The sequence below is a fragment of the Parus major genome, chromosome 2, assembly GCF_001522545.3.
Source record: "Parus major isolate Abel chromosome 2, Parus_major1.1, whole genome shotgun sequence".
Lineage (NCBI taxonomy): Eukaryota > Metazoa > Chordata > Aves > Passeriformes > Paridae > Parus > Parus major.
In genome coordinates this window covers 53,989,055-54,011,627 of record NC_031769.1, presented here as the reverse complement: position 1 = coordinate 54,011,627, position 22,573 = coordinate 53,989,055, and the positions used below count along the sequence as shown (strand labels likewise).

Below are 22,573 nucleotides of genomic sequence, written 5' to 3'. Positions count from 1 at the left end.
TCCAACCATAACTGAGAATAAAGTAAAATTTGGACCTGGGGGTAGGTGGCACAAGAATTAATTAATTATGGAAGAAAATATGACCTAATACCTCCTAGTACAACTGATTTTAAATCAACTCAGCACACAGTGCAAAACAACTGTGCCTCCCGTAAGACTCCAAAAGGTAATGTCCTCCCCTGGGCAAGGGAGCTAACACAAGGGAAGAACACAAGGAAAAAAGAAATACCCTTTTGTGGAATGTGGGCTTACACAAAGGGATCCCAAAAACCTTAATGGATGGCCAACCCACTAATAAATTAGAGATATTAAATTGAGAAAGCCAGCAAAGGAGAGATAACAGTAAAAGCTATCCCTGCTACAGTCCTTCCCTCAAGGGAACACAGAAAGGGAATGTGACAGGAAACTCCTATCTTCATCCCAAGAAGGTAATCCAGGGGACAAAGGGCTTACCAAAAACTACAGAGGAAACTTATTAATAAGCTGTCCTGTTGGCACCCACAAAATCCCTGTAACTTTTCTAGTAGATACTGGTGTTCAAATGTCTGCCCTTAAAATTGAGGACACCTCTTCATGTGGAATCAGTGTATACTTGTGGATCATTTTGGATACACACAACTCCTGACAACAGCAAAGGTAAAATGCTGGTTACCAAGAGAGGAGAAAGCAGTTGAAACCCTAATCATTTAGGGTAAATTTCCTACAGATTTTTTGGGGCTAGACCTTAAGGGAAGGTCTTGGACTAATGAAGAAGAAAAAATATGGGCTTTAGGGGAGGAAACCCAACATCTGTGTTTATGAAGTTCTGCCCCTGCTTTTCCCCCCTCCTTATGCCAATTTCCCCCATCCTCCAATGCCAAACCTTACCCCTTACCCTTGTGAGACAGTGAAGGAATCATCCCGGTTATTGGAGATTTGAAAGAGGAACAGTGATTGCAACACATTCTCCTTACAATCCTCCTGTCTGACCAGTCCACATGCCAAACAGCAATTGGAGACTGACAGTGAACTATTCATGTCTTAACTCAAATTTGGGGCCTGTCACCACAGCAGTCCCAAATATTGCTGAGCTGATAGCTACGATACAGGCTTATAAAATTATGGCCCCTATTGGTGTCAAGGATATGTTCTTTATGGTTGCCCTGCAGGAAGAGGATCAGGAGCATTTTGCTTTCATGTGGGTGAGACAGCAATACACTTTCACCCTCCTCCAACAGTGACTTAAACACTCACCCACTCTAGCACATCATGCACTGGCACAGGAATTGTCACTCCTTCCTCCTGCACCAGGAGTAAAAATATACCAATACATTGATGACATTTAGGTAGCAGAGGATGAAATTTCACCAGTACAATCAACACAAACAGACATTATTAAGTATCTAGAGTCCCTGGACTTATATATTCCTCCTGAAAAAGTACAACCCCCTGCTCAAGAAGTAAAATTCTTGGGAACCTGGTGGAAAGGAGGAATTGCCTGTGTTCTCCCTGGCAGCCCTCACCCACCTAGACCAAATTAAAACACCAGAGACTAGAAAGACCTGCAGCATGCTTTAGGCCTGCTGATTTTTTGGAGGAAACACATTCCTGATTTCTCAATAATTGCAAGGCCTTTATATGATTTGCTATTGAAAAAGGCAAAGTGAGATTGGACACCCCTCCATGATGAGGCCCTACAACTCCTATTTTTTGAAGCCAATATATACCAATCACTAGGCCCTATACACCCTACTGATCCAGTACATATTTACTGGGGATTTGCAAGCTCTGGACTGTACATACACAGCAGAAAGGACCTAATAATCTTACCAGACCCATAAGATTTTATTCCTGCAGTTTTAAAGATGCAGAAAAACAATAGTCTACCTGGGAAAACAGCTTATTCATGGTTAATACTGCTTTTCAGAAAGCAGAGAAAACTATCCACCAACAAACACTAATTTTAAGAGGACCTTTTAAAGTCATCAAGCCCATTTTGGCAGGAACACCACCCTCAGATGGGGTGGCCAAACAAGCCTCTGTTCAAAAATGGTACACTCAAGCTGAACATTGAACAACCACTTCAAACCTTCAGGTGGGAACTAAGTGCTTCAATCAGTGAATAAAAGACTGATTGCAGTCAGGAGATTGTTAATGGTTAATAGTTTTGAAGCAAATTACCAATTACCCTCTACCTAGAAACCAAGATACAGGTCTCCATTTACAATAAAATTTGGACTAAGAGATTTAATGGTCTTACACTTTTAACAGCTTTCAACTAAGGATTACAGGAAGCCCATCACCCATCTTAAGGGGTTGTGATGAGCATTTCTATAGTGCTAAATATTAGGTTCATAGGTTATGTGAAACAAATCCAAAGATATATTCATGATGTTTGTAAACTCACACTTTATTCATAGATAAAACAGAATTCACAGGCATTGAGTTTAGCAAAACTTACATTGAATTTTTGTCTGGTTGAAATTTTGTCTTACTGGTTAATAAATTGATAATTGTGTAATGCTTGACCAAAATTAATTGATACACTTAGATATTATAACATATTCTCTTCCTGTATGTTACATGCAATTTCCACCATTTGAGATTACACTTTTTACACATGGCCTTACAGTATTCTTGTATGCAGAGATCCTGCCCAGGAATAGCATCTACAAGCAAAAATCAAAAATGCATGTCAGTGAAGCACAATAAAAATTTTGGTTTTCACTTGTATTTAGATAAATTCCTAAACAGATATTATTCTGTTCCTTATATTTTCCCTCCCCAAAAAGTGATGTGGTGCAAACAGAAATACCAAAATTTTGACCGTATAGGTCTACAAATAGAAAGAGTGAACATTTAAAGCCAGTTTCTACTCTATGATATTGGCTTTTGGTCCTACAAGAGAGAGAGTAGTGTGCATCTTTGGAGATTTTCACAGCCAAACTGGACACAGCCCATTATAACCTGCCTTGGTGAGCTATATATGAACATGCAAACTCCAGAGCTGTGATCCAGCCTTAGTGATTCTGTGACTGTAGTCTGGGACCCACACTAAGGTGGCTGCCCAGCGATACTTAGCAGGTCTGTGAGAGATAAGGAAAAATGTTAGTGGTAATGAAGTGATGTCACTTTAAGTTAAAAATTCACAAAAAGTTCATAGTAAATTTCAGTTAGTTTTAAACCCATGACAATAGGGTGCCAGAGTAATGGAGCAATGAGGAGTTCCCAGGAAATTCCAAAAACATAAGATGTGAATACTTCAAAGATTCCTATGCCTAACTCACTGTGGATTTTAACATTCAGATTTTAATTCAGACTTAAATTCTTTCCTAGGAAGAAAAAAAAGGAAGAACTCTTCAAATAACAAAGCACCAAACTTTTTTCCATAGCTAAGAAACCTAGTGATTACAGCTAAGACTCAGTTCAAAAATGGACTAAAGAGAAAAAAAGATTAAATTTTCAAGTGTTGATAGTTGCAATGACTTATTGATAACAAGTTTAAACAGTATCATAAGCCTATGATAGTAAAACTTGCTAAAAGGGACAGATTTTTTTCTATGCTGGGAGCAATGATTAATCTCAGAAATCATAAATACAGAAAAAAGCTGAGTGCACTGCAAAGCTGGTCCTCCTCCAAATACAGATTTTTTTTGTGGAAAATTTCCCTTTATTGTACACTAGATGTCAGGGTTGGACTGAGTAGACGAGCCCATCCATTTCATCGTACATTTCTATACATCAGACTGGATGCCATCAACATAATTAAGTGGTAAGCTTAGGAATTATTTTTGTGAAGCATCTGGTGTTCGCTAGAAGCTGTCTGCACAAACATCCTCTCTCCTCCACTTGGCAATATTTTATTTCAGCCAAAAGCCCCAGGCATTCTGAGATATTCCTATACCAGTGAGTGTCTGGCAGCATTCTTCACCTTCTCCAGCTCCAGGAAAAAAATCAACAAATCAAACAATGCCTCTGAACCACATGGGTGAACAGACACATTCTAGAGGCGACTCTATTAAATAGCAATGCAGCATAGCATGGATTTAGCTGGAGAAAAGAGGGAGCAAAGGAACCTGACCAGAACTCCAATAAATTTTAGAAACCATAGGCACTCCCCATGAGTCAACAAGCTGACTGATGCAGCTGACACTCCTGGAGAACAGGATGCCACCCAGAGGGACCTGGAGGAGCTTGAGAAGGGAGTTCATGTGAACCTCATGACATTAACAAGACCAAGTGCAAGGTGCTGCTCCTGTGCAAGGTGCTGCACCTGGGCCAAACAACCTCTAGTATCAATACAAGCTGGGCAATGAACAGATCACATGCAGCCCTGTTGAGAAGGAATAGGGGTGCTGGTGGATGAGAGTCTGGATATGCAGCCCAGAAAGCCAACCATGTCCGAGGGCTGCATCACAATCTGGGCGGCCAGCAAGCTGACAAGGAGTGATACCCTTCTGTTCTGCTCTGGTAAGATCCCACCTGCAATGCTGAGTCCAGCCCTGGGATCCCCAGCACAGGAAGAACATGAACCTGTTCAAGCAGGTCCAGAGGATACCCAGGAAGATGTTCAGAGGGCTGCAAAACCTCTCCTATGAAGACAGGCTGAGAGAGCTGTGGCTGCTTGTCCTGGAGAAGAGAAAGCTCCAAGACATTTTAGCACCTTCCAGTACCTAAAGCAGACCTACAAGAAAACTAGAGAAAGACTTTCTTCAAAGGCATGTAGGACAAGGGTGAATGGATTTAAACAGAGAGAGTAGGTTCAGGTTGGATATTATTATTGGATATTTGAAGGGTGAGGCACTGGAACAGTTTGTCCAGAGAGGCTGCAGATGCTCCATCCCTGCAAGTGTTCAAGGCCAGCCCAGATGGGGCCTTGCCCATGTGGAAGATGTCCCTGCTTATGTCAGAGGAGTTGGAATGAGATGATATTTAAAGCCCCTTTCAACCCAAACCATTCTCAGAGTAATGACACAAACCATTCTCACACTAATGACAGAAGAATGATAACACAAACTATTGATAATAATGAAAGATAAAAAAGAGGTTTCTCTTTCAACCTCTACAAGTAACCTAGTGCTGTCACTTGCTGTCCACAGGCAGAACTCTCTTAGGTAAAGTGTCCCATGGGGAAGAAATGACACAGACAGAAAATGTGTTTGGAAAGACAATGTAATTTTGCACATATACATACATACATGGATACAATATATGTGGTATACAGCCTATTTGAGTAAAACATTTTAGGGTATTCTACAAGCAAAATACAGTCTTAGGAATTTCCAGGAGATAAAACACATTTCATAAGCAAAAGGCTTTAAAGTGCATTCCTTTTAAAGTGTTTAGGCAGTGATCCAGCCCTGCTGCTGGAGTCACAAGTTCTGGTGATGGTTAAGGTTAACATCACAGATATGAAGCACAGACTAAAAAGGATGAAAATAACTGAAACATGATGACATCAGAGTACTTGGGCAGTGAAGATGTCTAGCAAAATATTGTAAAAAGATGTGAGATCTTGAGATGAGTACACCTGGAATTGCACTGGTCCTCTCTTAAGGGAGTGAGGGCATCTGTAGCACTGGGAAAACACTTTGGCTTTTTTCATGTGATAACCAGCCTTGATTTAAATGTGATTGTCATGCACCAGTGGTACATACACCAGCTGGTGCAGTTTTAGTGTTGAACCTGATTACAAACTTGTAGTGTATAACAGTGCTAATTAACAGTGAGCAAATTTTTAGAAATAGAAATAATAGAATTGGTAGGTGGCAGGGATACTTTAACAAAAATGCTTAGAACAAAGAGTGTTCAGATGGGTTTCTGTACAATACATTTTGCTTCACAAACCTTGACACTTGTTGGAGGAGCCAACAGTGGTTTTCTCCATTTTTCCAAGGTCCTGATGCAAAGAATGTCAAAGCTACTGAGTTGTCATGGATTAAAAGAGGATGGCAACATATGATCTTAAGATGGGTAAATAAGTTAACAATGGGGGGGAAAATAAAAATGCATAAATAAATTTAAAAGCATGATGAAAGGGTCAGGACTCATAGTAAAGAATGATTGCTGCTTCTGCTATTTAATATGCTTCTCCAGAAGATGTGATTTGGAAAAGTTGTTGGTGGAAGAAGAAAGCAAGTGGGGAGCAGAAATGAAGAAAAAGTGAACAATTAGGAAAGAAGAAGCAGCAGCAGCTTACTTCAGTGTAGTTGGAAAATCTACCAGTTCAGTGTTGGACCCATTTTTGCACCAATTTAGTGCAGAAAGATGCATATAGAGAGAGGCAACACTAATTCCATAATTCCTCATGTGTACTTGGGCTAAATATTAATTGGGATTTTTTTTATAGAGAATTCTACAGAAAGTATTGTTCGGTCCTCAAGGAGTTTCAAAACTTTAAAAAAAAAAATTAAAAAAAAATTTAGAAAAGGTACAACTTTAAAATCTATTCAGAAAACATAGAAGTAAAACAGAAAGTGTAATTACCTTATTGTAAACATTTTGGGTATACCTGCAATTTGGACAGTATGCAGTGCTTGTTCTCTCCTTTCAAAATGATATTAAAACCAAGAATGATATAGGGAAGAGCAGCAAGCAAAATTAGAAGTAGAGTAGGTTTGCCTGTGAGAAAACTAAAAAGAGGACTGCAAAGGAACAGTTGAGGTATCATGTAAATCACCAGGGGCTTGGGGAAAGAGGACAGAGAGCTATTTGCCACTGTTTCTCAAAGTGCAAAATCTGGGGGTGAGAGGACCTTTTTCACAAGGGACATGTTCAGCTGTGAAACTCAGTCCCATGGAACACTGTGTACTGAAAGAATGCATGGGAGTAAATTCAACTATATTAATGCCATAAAAGACAATCAGTGTTATTTAACATTCAACAGAATTTAAGCAAAGAAGAATTTTAATGTTGTGCTATATGCTCTTTTCCTAGTGAGTGAAGTGAGGGGACTCTTTGTACTCCATCCTCCTACCTGCATCTTCCTGAATACCTATCACACTGTGACAGAAGGACATTTATTCTCAGTACTGTTAGGCAAGAAAAATTTTCCCATGCTGTCTGAAATAGCTCTTGTTTTAACTGTGGTAGGCAGAAGGTCACATTGAGAACACCATAAGAAAACCAACAATCTAGGAAAGCATTGACTCAATTTGACAGAAGTCACATACAATTACTTTGTGCACATAATTCTTTCAAGGTAACAGACCAATATTTTAATAATAAGTGAGCATATGATGCAATAATAAGGCTGTTGAAGTAATTTCTAAGAAAATGTCCATTATCTTGTATAGTTAAGCCATACACATAGTTTTAGTTAGAATTGATGCTGCTGTCAATGTAGTGTGGCCTGTGCTATGATTCCACAATGTTCTCTGTCTGCCATTCCAGAAGAAACCTCTTTATCTCTTCCGCTATTTCCTATTCCAACACTGGGAAATATGCTGAATTTTCTTCATTCTTCCCCTCTCGTCAAACACCTTACCTCTCACCGGATGTTCCTCCAATTTCTTGTGTAAGGTAGGGAAATAGCCTCCGGGGTTGTGAGTAGGCCTCCTGAGGTGATGCAGTTGAGGTTTGGTGGCTGGTGGTGACAAAGGAAGAACAATGATGGTTACTGTGCCTAGCTTCCACTCACTTGTGGAGAAGAAATGGATTCCTCAGAAGCTGTATCCATCCCACCCAACACAGCCTGTCTGTGCCAAGGAAGGTTTCTCAGCCTGAGAGCCAGGATTCTTTTGGGTTAATGGGTAGTTACAGACAGTTAGGAAAAAGTTCACAGAAAAAAGGTTTAAAAATATAAATCATAAATATAGACGTAAAACTCTAAAATGAAACATAGGCATCTCCAAAATTGAAAGTAGGGCAATTAAGCACTATAAAATACTGGATCTTGAAATCATATCCTTATTCTGACATCTCAGCAGACTACAGCAACACAGGAAAGAATATTCTCATGGTTAGAAAACAACAGTTTAGGCAGTAGATGAAACTGCCAAAACTAAATGAAGAAGCAACTTTATACTTAACTATCTACATATATACAGTGAAACACTTCATTGTTTTCAAAATATTGTTGGTCAAAGTAATTTTAAGGCAACAAATCTGAATTGACATAATGTTTCCCAGAATTCAGGTGTAGGTGGATTTGCGGCATTTTGTCTGATTTTCCAATTAACGACAGGCCATTGTGAAAGTTGGAGGTGATCTACATATGAATCTGACCATTCTCAACCTCTTCACTCTGTTTATTTGAACCTACATCTTGCTTTCTTACCTCTTTACACTGATGGACTAAAAAAATTAAGCATGACCATGATAAAAATATTTTCATCTTATGCTTAATTATTATTGGCAAAATAACCAATTGAATAATTAGTATGATTTTAATGATTTTAAAAGAATACTAAAATAATTAGTATTCTTTTAAAAGAAAAGTCATTGCTCTTAGCAGAAACCCGAAGAAGCAAAAAAGATTCCACTGTGGGAGCTATCTAACATCAATTCAAATGCTACAACAGTCACACTCCCATCTTGCTAAACTCCTCAAGTGATTAATCATACCCTTAAATGTCTTGGGAAACAAAAAGCTATAGATTTTCTAAACTTTGGAAATGCACATCCAGATTTCTGCATAGTCATAATCCTTCCTGTTCTCAACTAGATTAGTTTCACATTCATTAAAAGGTTGAAAAATAACCAGGAGAATTACTGTTCTTTGAGGCACATTCACTTTTCATATTAATTCCATTTTCTCTACTCAGCATGAATTCAGCCAAGCTGTTATTTTGTGTGTGGGGAAATGTTTATTGTTACCAGCAATTTTATTGGAGATTTTGCCAGAAGAGATTACTTTGGTAATAGATTTAAGGGGGTTTATCAAGAACAGTGACAGTAGTAGATAAAGGGGATTAATGACATTTAACTTCTTAAAACTTCAGTATATCTAAGATGGGCAGAAGATTCTGTCAGGACTCTGGAATTCTGCTCCCAGATTTCTCACTGACTCTTCTGTTACCTGGACTATAACTTTCACTCCAGTTTCTCTGCATGTAAAATGGGAATAAAAATTACATTACTTACCTCACAGAGTTTTTATAAGGGGCTTCAATAGGTTATGATTCTCACGACCTTCATGCCTGGAGTGATTTAAGTAGTTTTTTCTTTTTTTTTTTTTTTTCCTTTTAATTTAGGGAAAATAATTATTTTTTAAGATCATGTCTATCATCAAGGCAATAAAAGTAGAGAAAACATATTTAGTAGCACAGTGTTGGTAGTGCCAGTGTAGACTAGAATTGTTACACAAGTAGCATCACACAGATAGACTGTGTGCTGTCCAGACACTAACTCAGCAAGGAGGCTGAGTGCATTAGACACTCTGTTTGCTCTGACTGGTGAGATGTGCAACCCACCATCTTATAAATGAACCCAGATTTGACTGGGTAGTGTGCACACAATATGTCCTCTTAACCCTTCTTTGGTACAGGTCCTTCTTTGATTCTTGGAGTGATGCCAATGGATATAAACACCTGGGCCTACATCTACATCACGCCTTGATTTGCATACCAGATGAAAGAATGAGTGCCAGAGCTGATGCTTAGTAGACAACTGCACATAAAAAACGAGCCTAGTCTGATGGCAAAAATCATCTTTCTCTCTTTTGCAGCCTTTGTCACAAAAAGAGGTTTTCTGCTGTAATTATCAGAAAGATCTGCAGGACAGAGGAGCAGGAGAACCAAGACTGTGTTTCATTAGAGTGATTCAAAATATGGTTTAAACTTGGAGAGACTCAGTCTCCTAAGAAAATCCTTGGTTATATAAAATTCACTTCCATTCAATGAGACACCTCAAGGAAAGTTCAAAGACTTCTTGGTCAGTCACTATGACATTAGAGAGCTCTCCTCTGTCATCCCCTGTGGAGCCAGGAGCAGAAGCTGTAAGAAATGGGATGCAGAGATGTTACCAGAGTTCCAAGTGCTTTGCAGCATCCACTGGTGTCCTGCCAGGCATGGGAAGAATTCTTTCCCACCAAGGGCCTGTGACCCATGAGACAGGTCCAGACTGAGGGAGAATAGGGTTTGGACATCTCCTGGGAGGTCTGACCAACCTGTGGGATAATGTGGAAGTGGATTTTTATCACATATTCAGGGAATGGTCAACCTCTAATGCTGGGTTCAAGAAGCAACTGTCCCCTGGGCAGATTTGCACTCATCCCTGGGGGATTTTTGCCTTCCTCTGCAGTATCAAACCTGACCACTAGTCAGGCTCCTCCAGTCCCTTTTTGGCCAGGTTGCTGCCTGCTGCTCATGCACCATGAAGATAGCCTGTTGTGCCCCACATCCATTCTTCTTTTGTCTTCTTCTTTTATGTGATTGTTACTGGAACTAATTATTCATTCTCTCCAGTTCTGTCCAGGAAGCAGGGTTTGCTTGGCCTGTGTTCCTTCTGCTGCCTTCTGTAGCTCTGTTAGACTGGCAGACTGCAAAGGATGTTTTTTCAAACTAAACTGAGATGCATCACCCAGCTCCTGGCTACACATGGGCATTGTGTTAATACTTGAGAGCAAGGGCTGTGAAATGGTTTCAGAAAAATAAAAATAAATCGACAAAAAAATAAAATCCTGATTCCAGCTGTAGCCTTTATATTATGTGTTCTTGAAAGCAGTTTTTGTGCTGAAAAGCCCATGGCATTTCAGGCAAATGAAATTACTTTTCACCATCTTAGTCATGGTGTGCAGGGAATAGAAACAGAAATAAATAGAAGGAGAAATAGAAACAGAAACAAAAAGAAATAGAAGGAGAAATAGAAATAGAAATAGAAATAGAAATAGAAATAGAGCATGTTCCATCTAGAATTCTGCATGACAAGCTAAGATCCAGGTCTGAGGGCTCCATGCTGGATTACAGCTCTCTGCAGTGCAGGTCCCAGGCCCACCCAGGAGACAGGGACAGAGATAAGCACACCAGGGCACAGGCAGGGACTGAAAGTCCCAGGGTGAACTGGAATCAGCCCTGGATCAGCCCTTGGCAGAAGATGGTGGGGGTCTTGGGTAAAGTTGGTCCCAGACACTGAGGCCTATGTGCACTTCCATGTCCCTAGATAGAAGTAAACTTCCAAATGTTTCCAAGCCGCAGAAATGAAAATATGGTCAGTCAGTGATTGCAAGTAGTAATAACCAGGGTACATCAATTCCCTTGCTGTGCTTTCTCATCACACTTAGAGATCCTTGGAGATCCTTGGAAAAATGCTTAGTTCAACCTCTTTGTGCTCAGAAAAAGGAGTCATTCCAAGAGGCAGCAGCCCATGGCCTCTGGACTCCCTATGGTGCTGTGATAAGCTGTTGAGTTGCCAGTAGGCTCTGGTTTCACCAGTGGTCAAGTCCAGGCAGAAACACTGTCAAGGCTCTCTCCTATATGTGGCTGCCTCACTTCATAAAACTTTACCAGCTGTGTGACCTCCTGGGGAATTCTTCCTCTCTCACACTTAAAGCTGACAAAGGTACAGGTTCAAAATACAGCAGTGAGGCAGACCAACCAACCTGCTGGCAAAGAGATGGATGGGATCATATATACACATGCCTTTATTTCTCACCCTCACTCCTTTAAAAGTGATATTAAACAAAATATGAAAAGCTTGCCCTTTTAATTCAAAATGCTGAGTGCAATTTGCACAAAAAACAGTGAGACAATAAAATTTACTCAATTAGAAAATCGTGTGTGTGTGTGTGTGTGTCTGTTAACAGCAGACTGTTTCTTAACTACATGTTTGTGGTTGCTTCCAGCAAAACCAAAACAAGATATATAGAGAGCACAGAAAAACAACACAGTAATGGCTGTAAACAAAATATATCATCAGCACTGGCCTATATGCATAGAAAACATTGTACTATTATCTACTCCCCAGCACATAGTGTAAATAACTGCACAGAAAGGGATGATTTTCAAGCCATACCAGAGCAAGCAGATGGCTGTATAAGCCACAGTAACAGGGCATGGATAAGTTACCTGTGTTAAAATAGCCAAGTCAGAAAAACCTCTACTCTGTCCTAATCCAATTGGTGTCAAAACATACACTGTAGGTTGTAGGTCTCTAACAAAGAGATAAAACACAGGCTAGTAATTTCTGGAAGTGCCAGACTGAAGGCACCTTCCTATAATTTAATATGATATTCTCACAGTGAGTGTTGCTATTGGAAGCAAGGCATGACTGGCAACAAATCCACAGTGTCTTTTTACAAAAAAGGAAAACTATTAGGCTGATTACTCCCCTCTTTTGAAGGTGGATCCTCCCTACTGCTATTTTTCTAATCAAAACAGTTAATAGATCCCTGTGTAGGGAGATATGTTTAAAGGGGATTAAATATTCCCAAACTAATGAAGAAACTGGGCACACAAAAAGAATTTGAGCAAGGTTATTTAGCAAGTCACAGTGAAGGAAGGGACTGTACTTGGTAGCCGTGAGAGACTGGAAAGACTGATGTCTCAAGACATTTTGTGGTGCATGTATGTGAGGAAAGGGGCAGGTCAAGCCTTGCCCTGGAAAGGCAATGCACTACCCTGTACACCCTACCCTCTGGAGCCTGTATCCCAGCCTGGCAGAACTGTCTGGAGACAATGCTTCTCACCCACCTCTGAAGCTCCTAATCAAAGTCCTGAGTGGCCAAATGACCAGAAGTCCCACCTGGGGGAATGGGCCCAGGAAGGCCAATGGCCAAACATGAGGCAATCACGTCTTCACCCTACTACCTCTTGGAATTTATATCTAAACACAACTGGAACTCAGAATTGTGTGTTTCTCTATACCTTTTCTATTTTGTCACTTTCTCTTTCTTCTTCTAATTCTCTCTTCTTGGAATTTCAGGTAACTTAAAATAGAATGGGTTTAGAATTTTCTAAGGGCCAAGTTAATGCTTTGAGAAATGTTTTATGCTGATTGAATGTTGCACTAAAACTTTCACAAAATTTCTCTGATTTTCTGAAGTTGCCAGTAAAGTTTCTTTTGTTATTTTGACCTCTTGAGAATATCTTGTTGGTATTTCTCCTGTGCATCTAACTCAGAGTACATGAACAGCCCTAAACCCTGTTCAAAATCTCATTGAGCAAGTTAGGGCCTTACAGCTTTACGCCAAAACCTCCTCTTCTGCATTTATACCCCTGGCCTGCTTATTATAATGGTGGTCTGCAAGCTCAGAAGAGCTACCACAGACAAGGGATGTGGAATTTGCTCTTTGCAGGTTCTCATTAATGGATCAATGGGTTGAAAGTGGGACAGAGTTGGAGAAATGGATGAAAAGCCTTGTGTAAGCATTGCTTATTAAAAATAAACAAAAGACCAATGCAAACATGCTAACAGGTATAAAAATGAGTTAGTTTTAATATTAGACCTGTTTACATTTCATGAGAATTATAGGAGTAGTGAGACATGAAAGTTTAATTCCTCAATCTTTCCTTAAAACATTTTTCTTCAAAGAGCAAGACCTCTCCAAAGAGCAAGACCTCTAAATGCCAGCTGCAAGAAAACTCTGATTGATCCAAAGCAGTAGCCTCTTTAGAAATATGCTCTGCCTAAGTGGGCAGCTTTACCTTTACCCTGTTTGCAAAAGTTATCAGTGGTGGATGGAGAAGGGGATCAGGCTGATTTTGGTATTGAATGTTGAGACCAGCCTGACTCAACAGTCCCAAGGTTAAATATTCAAACAGTGTTTCCTGACAGAAACTGGCACCAGTGAGGATAGACAAAGTTCCCAATAAATGAACTTTGGATAAACCAACAAGTTACAGTACTGATAATTTGTCTAAAGTTGCTGAGCTAAGGTCTGCTGAGCTGTGGTGTGCTGTTCTTGGTTTGGATACTCTCACAGATTGTCATCAGTCAAGAGAAAAGTAGAAAGGTGAGATTTACCTTTGGGTCCTTAAATAAGCTGGTTGAATTCTCTACCTCAGTTTCCCTATCTTTAGAAATTACATTGGTAATAACACTGACTTCTCCCAGGGGGTGAATGGTGACAAATAACAGCTGTCCAAGCAACATTCCCACTATGCTTAAAAAAAAGCTTTATTATTACTAGGACTCTCTGGAGAGCCAGATGCTGAAAACTAAACAGCAAGCACCATACCTGCATCAGATGTAAAAAGCATGAAAAAAGAAAAAAGAAAAAAATTAATCCTTCTACAACTTGAATTCAAATGCAGGGGAGATCTCATTGTTTATAGTTGGTTAATTGGATAGCATACAAAAACTCAGAGAAAAAGTGGAAATGTTGAAAAATGTTTTAGACCACAAGCCTCTTCTTTCAAATCAAAAAACTAACAATAAATACATATTGTTAAAAATTAGTTTCCGAACAAATGAGAATACTTGCTATTACTTGGTGTCATTTATTTTGATTTTCCATTTTTTTCCTTACGAGTTTTAACAAGCCAAATAGGTTTTTCCATTACTCTACCCACTCAGTCCCATGAGCAAACTTGTGCCAAGTTTTGTTTTCAGCCTGCAATTTAACTTGCTTTCTATTTCCTGAATATAAAACATTCTTTCTTGAAAAATGTTAGAGCACAGCAGTCTTTTGTTTATCTTAATTCAGCTCAAGACATCTCTATTATCAGTTCTGCTTATATAAACATACTCTAAAGTTTATTATCAATCTCATACATGGAATTCACTGCAAAATGCCACCTGAGAAAAAGTTATTTTATAAGACTAAGATCCTTGAATTTGGTTAATTTCCCCTTATTGCTCCTACCCAGAGGTTTAATATTTCCTAACTTTATTTAAAACCTGTCACTGTAGGGTTAACAGAGCAGTGAAATCTACTGTCATATACAACCCACCACTCCTACCTGCTGAAGGTAGACAACGCACTAGGGCAAGACTTTGAAGTCAAAAAAAAAAGAGACATAGTCTCTCACTTCTAAAAGTCATGGTGGTGTAATCAGCTCCTACCACAACAAAAGAAGGTGGCCCCATGCTGATGCACTGCCTGTGTGTGGTGAGCTGTACATGTTTTTGTTTAGTCTTTGTCCCCAGATGCTGCCTGGGATGAGCAGAACTTTGCATGCAATCTCATTTGATTTCAGTGCAACTAAAAGGATGATCAGGTCCTAAGTATTATTTTGCACCAAGTTTATTTGCAAATGCAAAGACTTTTGTCTCTCAAGTAACAATAAGGAGAAGAAAAGGGTAGTGAAATATTAGTGTGAGAATCTGGGCCTGTAGAAAACCATAAGACCTGGTAAAAACCTAACAAGAGCACTACAAGAACAACAGTAAGGATTTTTTGAAATTGCATATAAAAGTGTACCAAAATATCACCCAAGCAAAAAGAAAAGCGAAATGCTCACTCTGTTATTCTACTGTGTCGTGGTTTTAAAGCTACCCCATGACATTCTGCTAGATTTTATCACTAGAAACCCCAATGGCCATTAGTAATTTAGTCTGATAGGTGCACTCCTACAACCACCAGCAAAGACAATGGAATTATGTATATTCTTTCTGCTACTATAGCATCTAAACTCAGGGTGTTATAATACATATGTGCTTGTAAGAGACCAAAATAATACAAAATGTCAAGAGTGTACTATGAAACTTGTGAGTGTGTGTTGTCTTGCGCTTAAGTATAAGGGTAAATAAATTTGCTAAAACTGAGTTTCAGGTCCTCTGCCAGCTTGCAGGGAAATAGTTCTGTTTTATTCTACCCAGTGGTTAAGTCCACAGAGCAGGGTGAGCTGATGCCTCAAAACAGGCCTGCATCCTGGTCCTGCTTGGGTACAGAATCCTCTGTGCTTACTAGGGATCAAAAGAGATGTTTCAGTGTCAGGAAAGCAGTCTCTTTGAGTGGAAATGCACAGAGAGTGTTTAATTTTAACAGAAAATAATGGCATTGGCAGCAGTCACCTGTGCTGCTTCTGTGTTCATCTTGCTTTTTACACAGTAGTCAGACATGAAAAGGGGTATCTGGGATCACAAAACTTGTCTACCCATGGGAACAGGAGAAGCCCCATACTTGGATGCACAACTGACACTTCTCTGAGACTGAGAAGACCTGCTCATGTTGTGGGTAACACAAGTGGGAAAATCCTTTGTACTCACTTCAGAGGGAGATGAATTATGAAAAGTTAAAGCACAAAGTTTTTTCCTCCTTTCTATCTGGCCAACACTGATGTCAGGTCCCTGGAGTAATTTTCCTGTAGTCAGTGCCATTGGGCTCCTTCTCTTCCTGAGCCAGCATGTTTCTGCTTCCGAGTGATGATGTTCAGACACCATGCCAGTAAAGCTCTGAGATCACCACTGGATCAACATATGAAAGCAAAGTATCATTCTCTTTTTAATTATTAAGTGAGACGATGGGTTTAAATAGTGTAAAAGAAAAGGACTTGATAATGCTCTCATTTTCTGAGTATAAATGGCTAATCTGTGGTATAGATCATCAAAGGATGAGGAATTTCATTATTTCAAAATGAAATGTGAAGGAAAAGGAGAAAATAAATATTTAAGACCATCTCACAAGCTCCTGGAAATAAACTGTTTTATTCTATTTAAAGGAAAATAAGTACTATACTTCTCAGGTTCCACCTTTACTAATTTGAATAGGCTATTTTGCTTTTCAACTGAAAGACAGATTTGGGAGCCATTGTAGAAATTTCAAGGATTAAAAGCAAATTCAGGTAGCATTTACCTTTAGCTAGGTGAGCTTATGGACTTTCTGATTACAAAGCAGCATAGCACTATCAGCCATATAATTTGAAATATATTTGCTTCCAGACTGAGCTTATAAGACTTTATAAGTACACATGCAAACATTTTTATACCCAAAGAATAGTTTGCAAAACACCAGCATACACCTTTCCTCTCTAGCATAACCAATTACATTTTGGAAAGCTTTTGTGTCCAACCACAAAATTTATGCTTGAAAGAAGAAACACCTAGAAAAAGGTATTTGCCTCCTTAATTCACCCATCAGGAATCAGGTGCCCAAACGTCAGATTCATTCTGATGCTAAATATCCTACTGTATAAATAGGAATGTTACTCCAGCCTGAGCTATACAAAAGGCTGTAGCTAGGTTCAGTCTGCTTAGATTGTCAAATCTGAAATGTTTTAAATCTCTCTAAAATTGCAATTTTTTTTTTTTATTTACTGCCTATTTTATTACCAGGAAAAAATAAAACGGTTGGCTTCCCTTATCTATATTTTTTTTCAAACTTGGAAAATATTAGTGGCATCCCTAATCTGTTGCTCTTTGAGCCATTTAAATAATTAGCAGGATGCAATGAAACACTAGGACCCTGGTGAGACACTAGAGCAGGTTGCCCAGAGGGGCAGTAGACGCCCCATCCCTGGAAGCATTAAAGATCAGGTTGGATGAGGCTCTGAGCAACCTGATTTAGTGGAAGATGCACATTGCAGAAAGGTTTGGAATAGATGGCTTTTACATATCCTCTATGTCTCTTTCAACCCAAACTATTTTAATACTATGATTCTCTGAAAACATAATGACACTTTTTTTTCTACAGTGTGCCCAGGAATTCAAGCACTATGTGACCATGACTCCAAGGTCTGCTAGTTCCCTGATAATGGAAGTCCCAGATAAAGAACAAACCACTGATACTTGCAATGGCATCCTCTCTGTTTTAGGAGGGGAAAGTGCCTGGATTCTTCCTCTCAAACTATACATCAGTTTCTGGGAAGCAGAAGACATGTGATGCTCTTTCAGCTAGGCAGAACTTTCTGAGAGCACCAGCAGTCTCTGTGCAGATGTGAAAGAATGTCATCTTTATCACACAGCTTCCTAACCTGTGCTGGCTTCTGCAAAAAGCACTCTGGCATCAGGAGACTCCTTTGTGCCTACAAATGGGCACTCCCACATAATGCTGTAAAATTTCAGCACGAGGCAAATGGTATGGACCCAATACTTGCAGAATCTCTGGCCTATTCATTCCTTGTGTAGTTTTACTGAGGATGGAAAAGAAAGGCATCTGAAAACATAATTTCTATACACCTGGGGAAAGTTAGGTAAAGATGTAAAACCAGAAATCCTTTCTCACACTATAAACATAGGCCATTAGCTGATGAACACCTAATCTTTTCCCAGTTTCTGATAGATTCCTTTGTGGAATAAAATAAGAGAAAGCAGCTATGTATTTTTTGATCATTTTTTTTTATTATATTTTACACATTTGCACAGTGGCTGATCTCTAGTTTAACTGGGAGGTGTCTAAACATACCATACTTTGGCCCATGATGCACCAGCACAAGGCTGCAGAGTGTTTCAGGAACATAAGGGGGAAAAGTAAGGAGGCAACCCCATAATAGATGCTTTCACCTGGTCCAGTCTCTTTGTAGGGTTTTGATTTCTAGATTTCACTTTCACTTTATGTATTTTCGCAGCTAATAGATTTCACTTTTTTAAAATTACAACAAAAACAATCTAAAAATTACTAATGATCCACTGTAGCTTACACAAATAGAAGGAGGAGACTGTAAGGTCTATCTCTGACTGTGTATTAAAAAGCATTCTGCTGTACGCTGGTATGCTGTGATCAGTAACTCTCCCTGTATCATCTCTTCTAGAATGGCAAGACTGATTTGCAGCCCCCAAAAGACATCAAATCTACCACTTCTTTTATTAGCTCCTGCTAATGGTGAATGACTCTAACAATCGAGGAAAACTGTTTCCCAGCCTGATTTCACACCTTTGTGCCTGGGGGGGGGAGGGAGGGAGGGAGGGAGGGATAGTTTTTTTCAAAAAATGTTATTTTTCTAGTGTGCATAATCTAAGGCATCTTCAGCCGCTGTAAAAGGTAAGAGTAACAAAAAATCAGACTAAATCACTCTGCACCTCTGACCAAACACTGGTAAGAGTGTATTTTCCCTGATTCCATGAAGAACAAAGCACAGACTACCACCACTGTAGTATTTAGTTCAGCATTATTATTTCATCAGTGCACCTTCAAAGAACCTGCTCAGGGCTGAATTCATATTCTGCTATTCTCATTGGGGCTGAATGCTTATGGAGGAGGGGAAAGAGGAATCAAAAACCGGTAAGAGGTGACACAGCCTGTCCCAACATGGAATGCACTCAGAGTTGATGGTGGAGCCACTGTCCTCCCAGCTCTTCACTTTCCTCAGAAATTTACACCAGAACTACTATTGAACCACAAACTCACAAATGGGAACACTATGTCCCCTTATATTTCATTTAAATGAGCTGGTTCAGTGAAGCCAATTGAGAGTTCTAAAAACTTCAATAATTATTTTTGTACTTCTTTCTGAAAACACATGATTGAAGTGCAATGTTTTCACAACATGAACATAATTTAAATTTCTGGCTTTGAAAAAATTCGACCTGGAGTACAAAAAATAACCCTTTAAATATCTCTAGTCTCAATAATGAAAATCCCAGATACTAAACACTCTTAAGCAAAAATGTGGCCACTTTTAAAATGGATTTAATCTGACCTTACTGCTGTAATTTTAGATAGTGTCACAGGATGCTCCTCCCTAGATATGTAGTGCTTAAGAAGAAACAGAGACTCAAATTCTGGTTGCAAAGTTCTGGGCTTTTGAACATGAAAAGGAAATACTAAAGATTTACTATCTTCCTAAGCCACTGTTTTGCATGTTCTCGACATAGAAAAGATTCATGACAGGAGTTTGATTCCTTTAAAAATACATATATGAATAATACAGCAAGATCTTATCCTGAACAGCAAGCTGTTCAGCAAAAAAAGTTGTATGTATATGTATGTACATGTCTTGACTTCCATATAAACATGTAAAATCGCTTGTAATTAGATGAATTCCAATTAAGATCCCAAGCCAGAAAAACAAATGTGCTTGATGTTCCTCATACATTCTTATTTTTTTTTCTGTCCATCCTTATATAACAATGCTTTTCTTTTTCATTGGACTGTCCATTCAGTCAATGATGAAAGAGCAAAATGAGATGAAAGTAAGAATTGGTCCATGTGATTCCCTGATGCTCCTCTCCTAGACCTTCAGGTTGGACAAACAGCTATTACTAGTGGGCCATGAAAAAATGTGGGAAAGAGATAATTTTCTGCAATATCAAGTTATGCAGGCACATCACACAACACATTAATACATGTTCAGAGTCTGACAACAAAATTTTCCCCAAGAGAATATTGCTTTCATTGGTTATTCCTTTCCTAACTGCAAAAAGAACAAAATCAAGGGTTGAGGGACTCTGACTGCTGTTTAGAAAGAATTTTTTTTATCATTGTATTACCTGTGAAAGATATCAAATCCCAAGAAATGGTCAAATGGCTCTACAAATTCACTGTTCTTATTAATAAAATCTTCTACAGGGTAAAACTGATATCAAATTCTGTCTACTAGCAATTGGAAAAGGCTTTCAGTGAAAAGAAAAAGGGAATTATTATCAAGGAATTTTTGGTTTAGTTGTGTTTTTTTTATATTCTTTTGTATCATCCTAGTATTGGTTTCACAAGCTGAGGCACAGCAAAGGGCAAAACCGGCATCTGAAGAATTTGCTTAACCTGTCCAGAAAAATGGAACTGTTTATATCATGAAATCACATTTTGACCTTCTAACAAAAGAACTTCCAGAAAAAACAACAATAAAAAACATACATACAAGAACAAACAAACAAACAAACAAAATTAACCAAAAAAACAAGACCCCCACCCTTGAACCCAGAGTCATCAGCTGTGAAGTAGCCAGTGAGAGAAGTGTTTCAAAAGTCGTTTAATGCCTTTCCCAGAAACTGGTCTTTGCAGGAGTAGGAGAACAGGAATGAAGGTCAGAAAAAATGATGAAAGAGATTTGCAGTCTCTTTTTTTAAGGTATTTTTACTCTTCTGTATCTGGAAAAAAAAAATAATAAAAAAAAATAGAGAAGTGTCAAATACTGCCTTTCTCCGCTTTGTCCAAGGGGTAGGTAGTCTGGGAAAGTAAAATAAGGGTATCAGTTTAGACAGCCTTATTCTCTGCAAGCACTGAAGCTTTGCTTAACTCTTGAAAAGGGTACAAGGTGAGGCACGCCAAGGCAATACCTCTTACGGGCACAACTGGAAATACCATTCTGTCCTAAACAAATTGAAATCTTTTATGATCAGACTAATCCAGCTAGAATTCAAACTTAGGAATCAAAAAGATCACAGAACAGAGTCCAGCATGCTCAGATCAAGAGATTTTAATAGGTTTCTTTGCTGTAGGGCTCTCTGATCATCTTTGATCAACAGCTTTTTCAGTACCTTTTTGCTTATAAAGGCAAGGATATTGTACATGTGATTTGAAATGAAGAAAAGCTCCAAACACAAAAGAACATTACATTTTAAAAGTTCCTTTCTCCCATTGAGCTTTCAGTGAAAAACACAGCTTTAAGTATGGAGAAGCAACAAAGATGTAACAAAATATGTGCATTTTGAAAGCTGCTTGATGGCTCTGTCAAACATTTATAATCCCTTGGCCTCATAATTAGGCTACATTTGACTAATATTATCCTGAATGTACAAACACAACTGTTTTCTGTGTATCTATACTACATGTGCATCTTCACAACAAACAGATCTCCTTGAGAAAGAAGTATAGACAAGGAAACCTTTGTGTTATTTCAAGTGAAAATGGGCTGTTTCTAATTGAAGAGGACAGCCTATTCAATTTGTCTCATAACCATCTCTAGAAATCCTCTGGAAAAGTTTCAGATAGGAACATTAATGTTGTGCCCTATATTGGCTGTTCTAACCAGCTCACTGAGTGCACCAGGCACCCTGTTTAGCTTCTGTTATTCTGACAATGCTTATATCAGCAGAGTTTGAAAGTGCATTTCAAAGAGTGTCTCAACCAAGGAGATTCAGCCCAAGGAGAGATGAATTTACCTGTAGGGCTGGGCATGCCTTGGAAGATATTATTGCATCAAAATATATTTTGGTCCCTTTCAGGAAACCAATTTATTTCGCGTTCAATAACGTATTGACTTTCTTATTTTCTATTTTTTTAAATGGCATTTGGGCAAAGGAGAAAAATGCCTGCCAGAACAAAGATCTTTGCTGCTGGATTGCATTGTCTGTGATGAATATATACAGTGGCTGCACAGATCTAGTGAGTTGGTATCTTCTACCACAAAGATAGCAGGGGAACCTTTCCTTTCAGGATAGTCCCCTGTAAACCGCTACTATAAAACCTTGCTCACTGATGCAATTTGAAAACACCATTTTAAAGAGTAAGGCTTTTATTGGATTTATTTAGACTGAATTGTCATATTTCCAGCATAATCTACAATAGGCAACACTAACAGCCATAACAACACTATATTTCTGTGATGTTTCCCAACTAAAATATTCAGTCTGATTCACTATCATTAACAGGATCATAATAATCCCGTGACACTTACACTTAGCCACATTTTTAAGAGAAAAGACTGACCAAGAAGGAAGGGTAATTATTTGAGGCAGGTGGACTAAATAACTTACTTGAGCAGTAAGTACTTCTGAACTTCTTAAAGGATTTGCTGAATAACAGCAGGGATCTGAAACAGAATTCAGAATACCACCTAACACATGCTGCTCTTCTATGCCATCCACACTTACAGGAACTTTAACCCCTCCCATCCCT

General features: G+C 38.8%; 1 protein-coding gene across 7 annotated transcripts in view; it reads right to left on the bottom strand.

Annotated features, from left to right (window-relative positions):
* Window positions 1–2,400: 2,400 nt before the first annotated feature.
* Window positions 2,401–22,573, bottom strand: part of PDE1C (phosphodiesterase 1C) — a 207,921-nt gene continuing 187,748 nt past the window's right edge. For 4 of the 7 annotated variants that reach the window (XM_015619318.2, XM_015619319.2, XM_015619322.2 and 1 more), the window contains 2 exons: window positions 7,466–7,564; window positions 2,401–2,648 (listed from right to left, as the gene is read on the bottom strand). In XM_015619318.2, the coding sequence (XP_015474804.1) occupies window positions 2,527–2,648; window positions 7,466–7,564 (221 nt within the window). In that variant the 3' untranslated portion in view covers window positions 2,401–2,526. Of the gene's footprint in view, window positions 2,649–6,024; window positions 7,565–13,326; window positions 20,824–22,573 lie in introns of those variants that run through there. The other 3 variants (XM_033512002.1, XM_033512005.1, XM_033512003.1) reach the window with 2 other exon arrangements.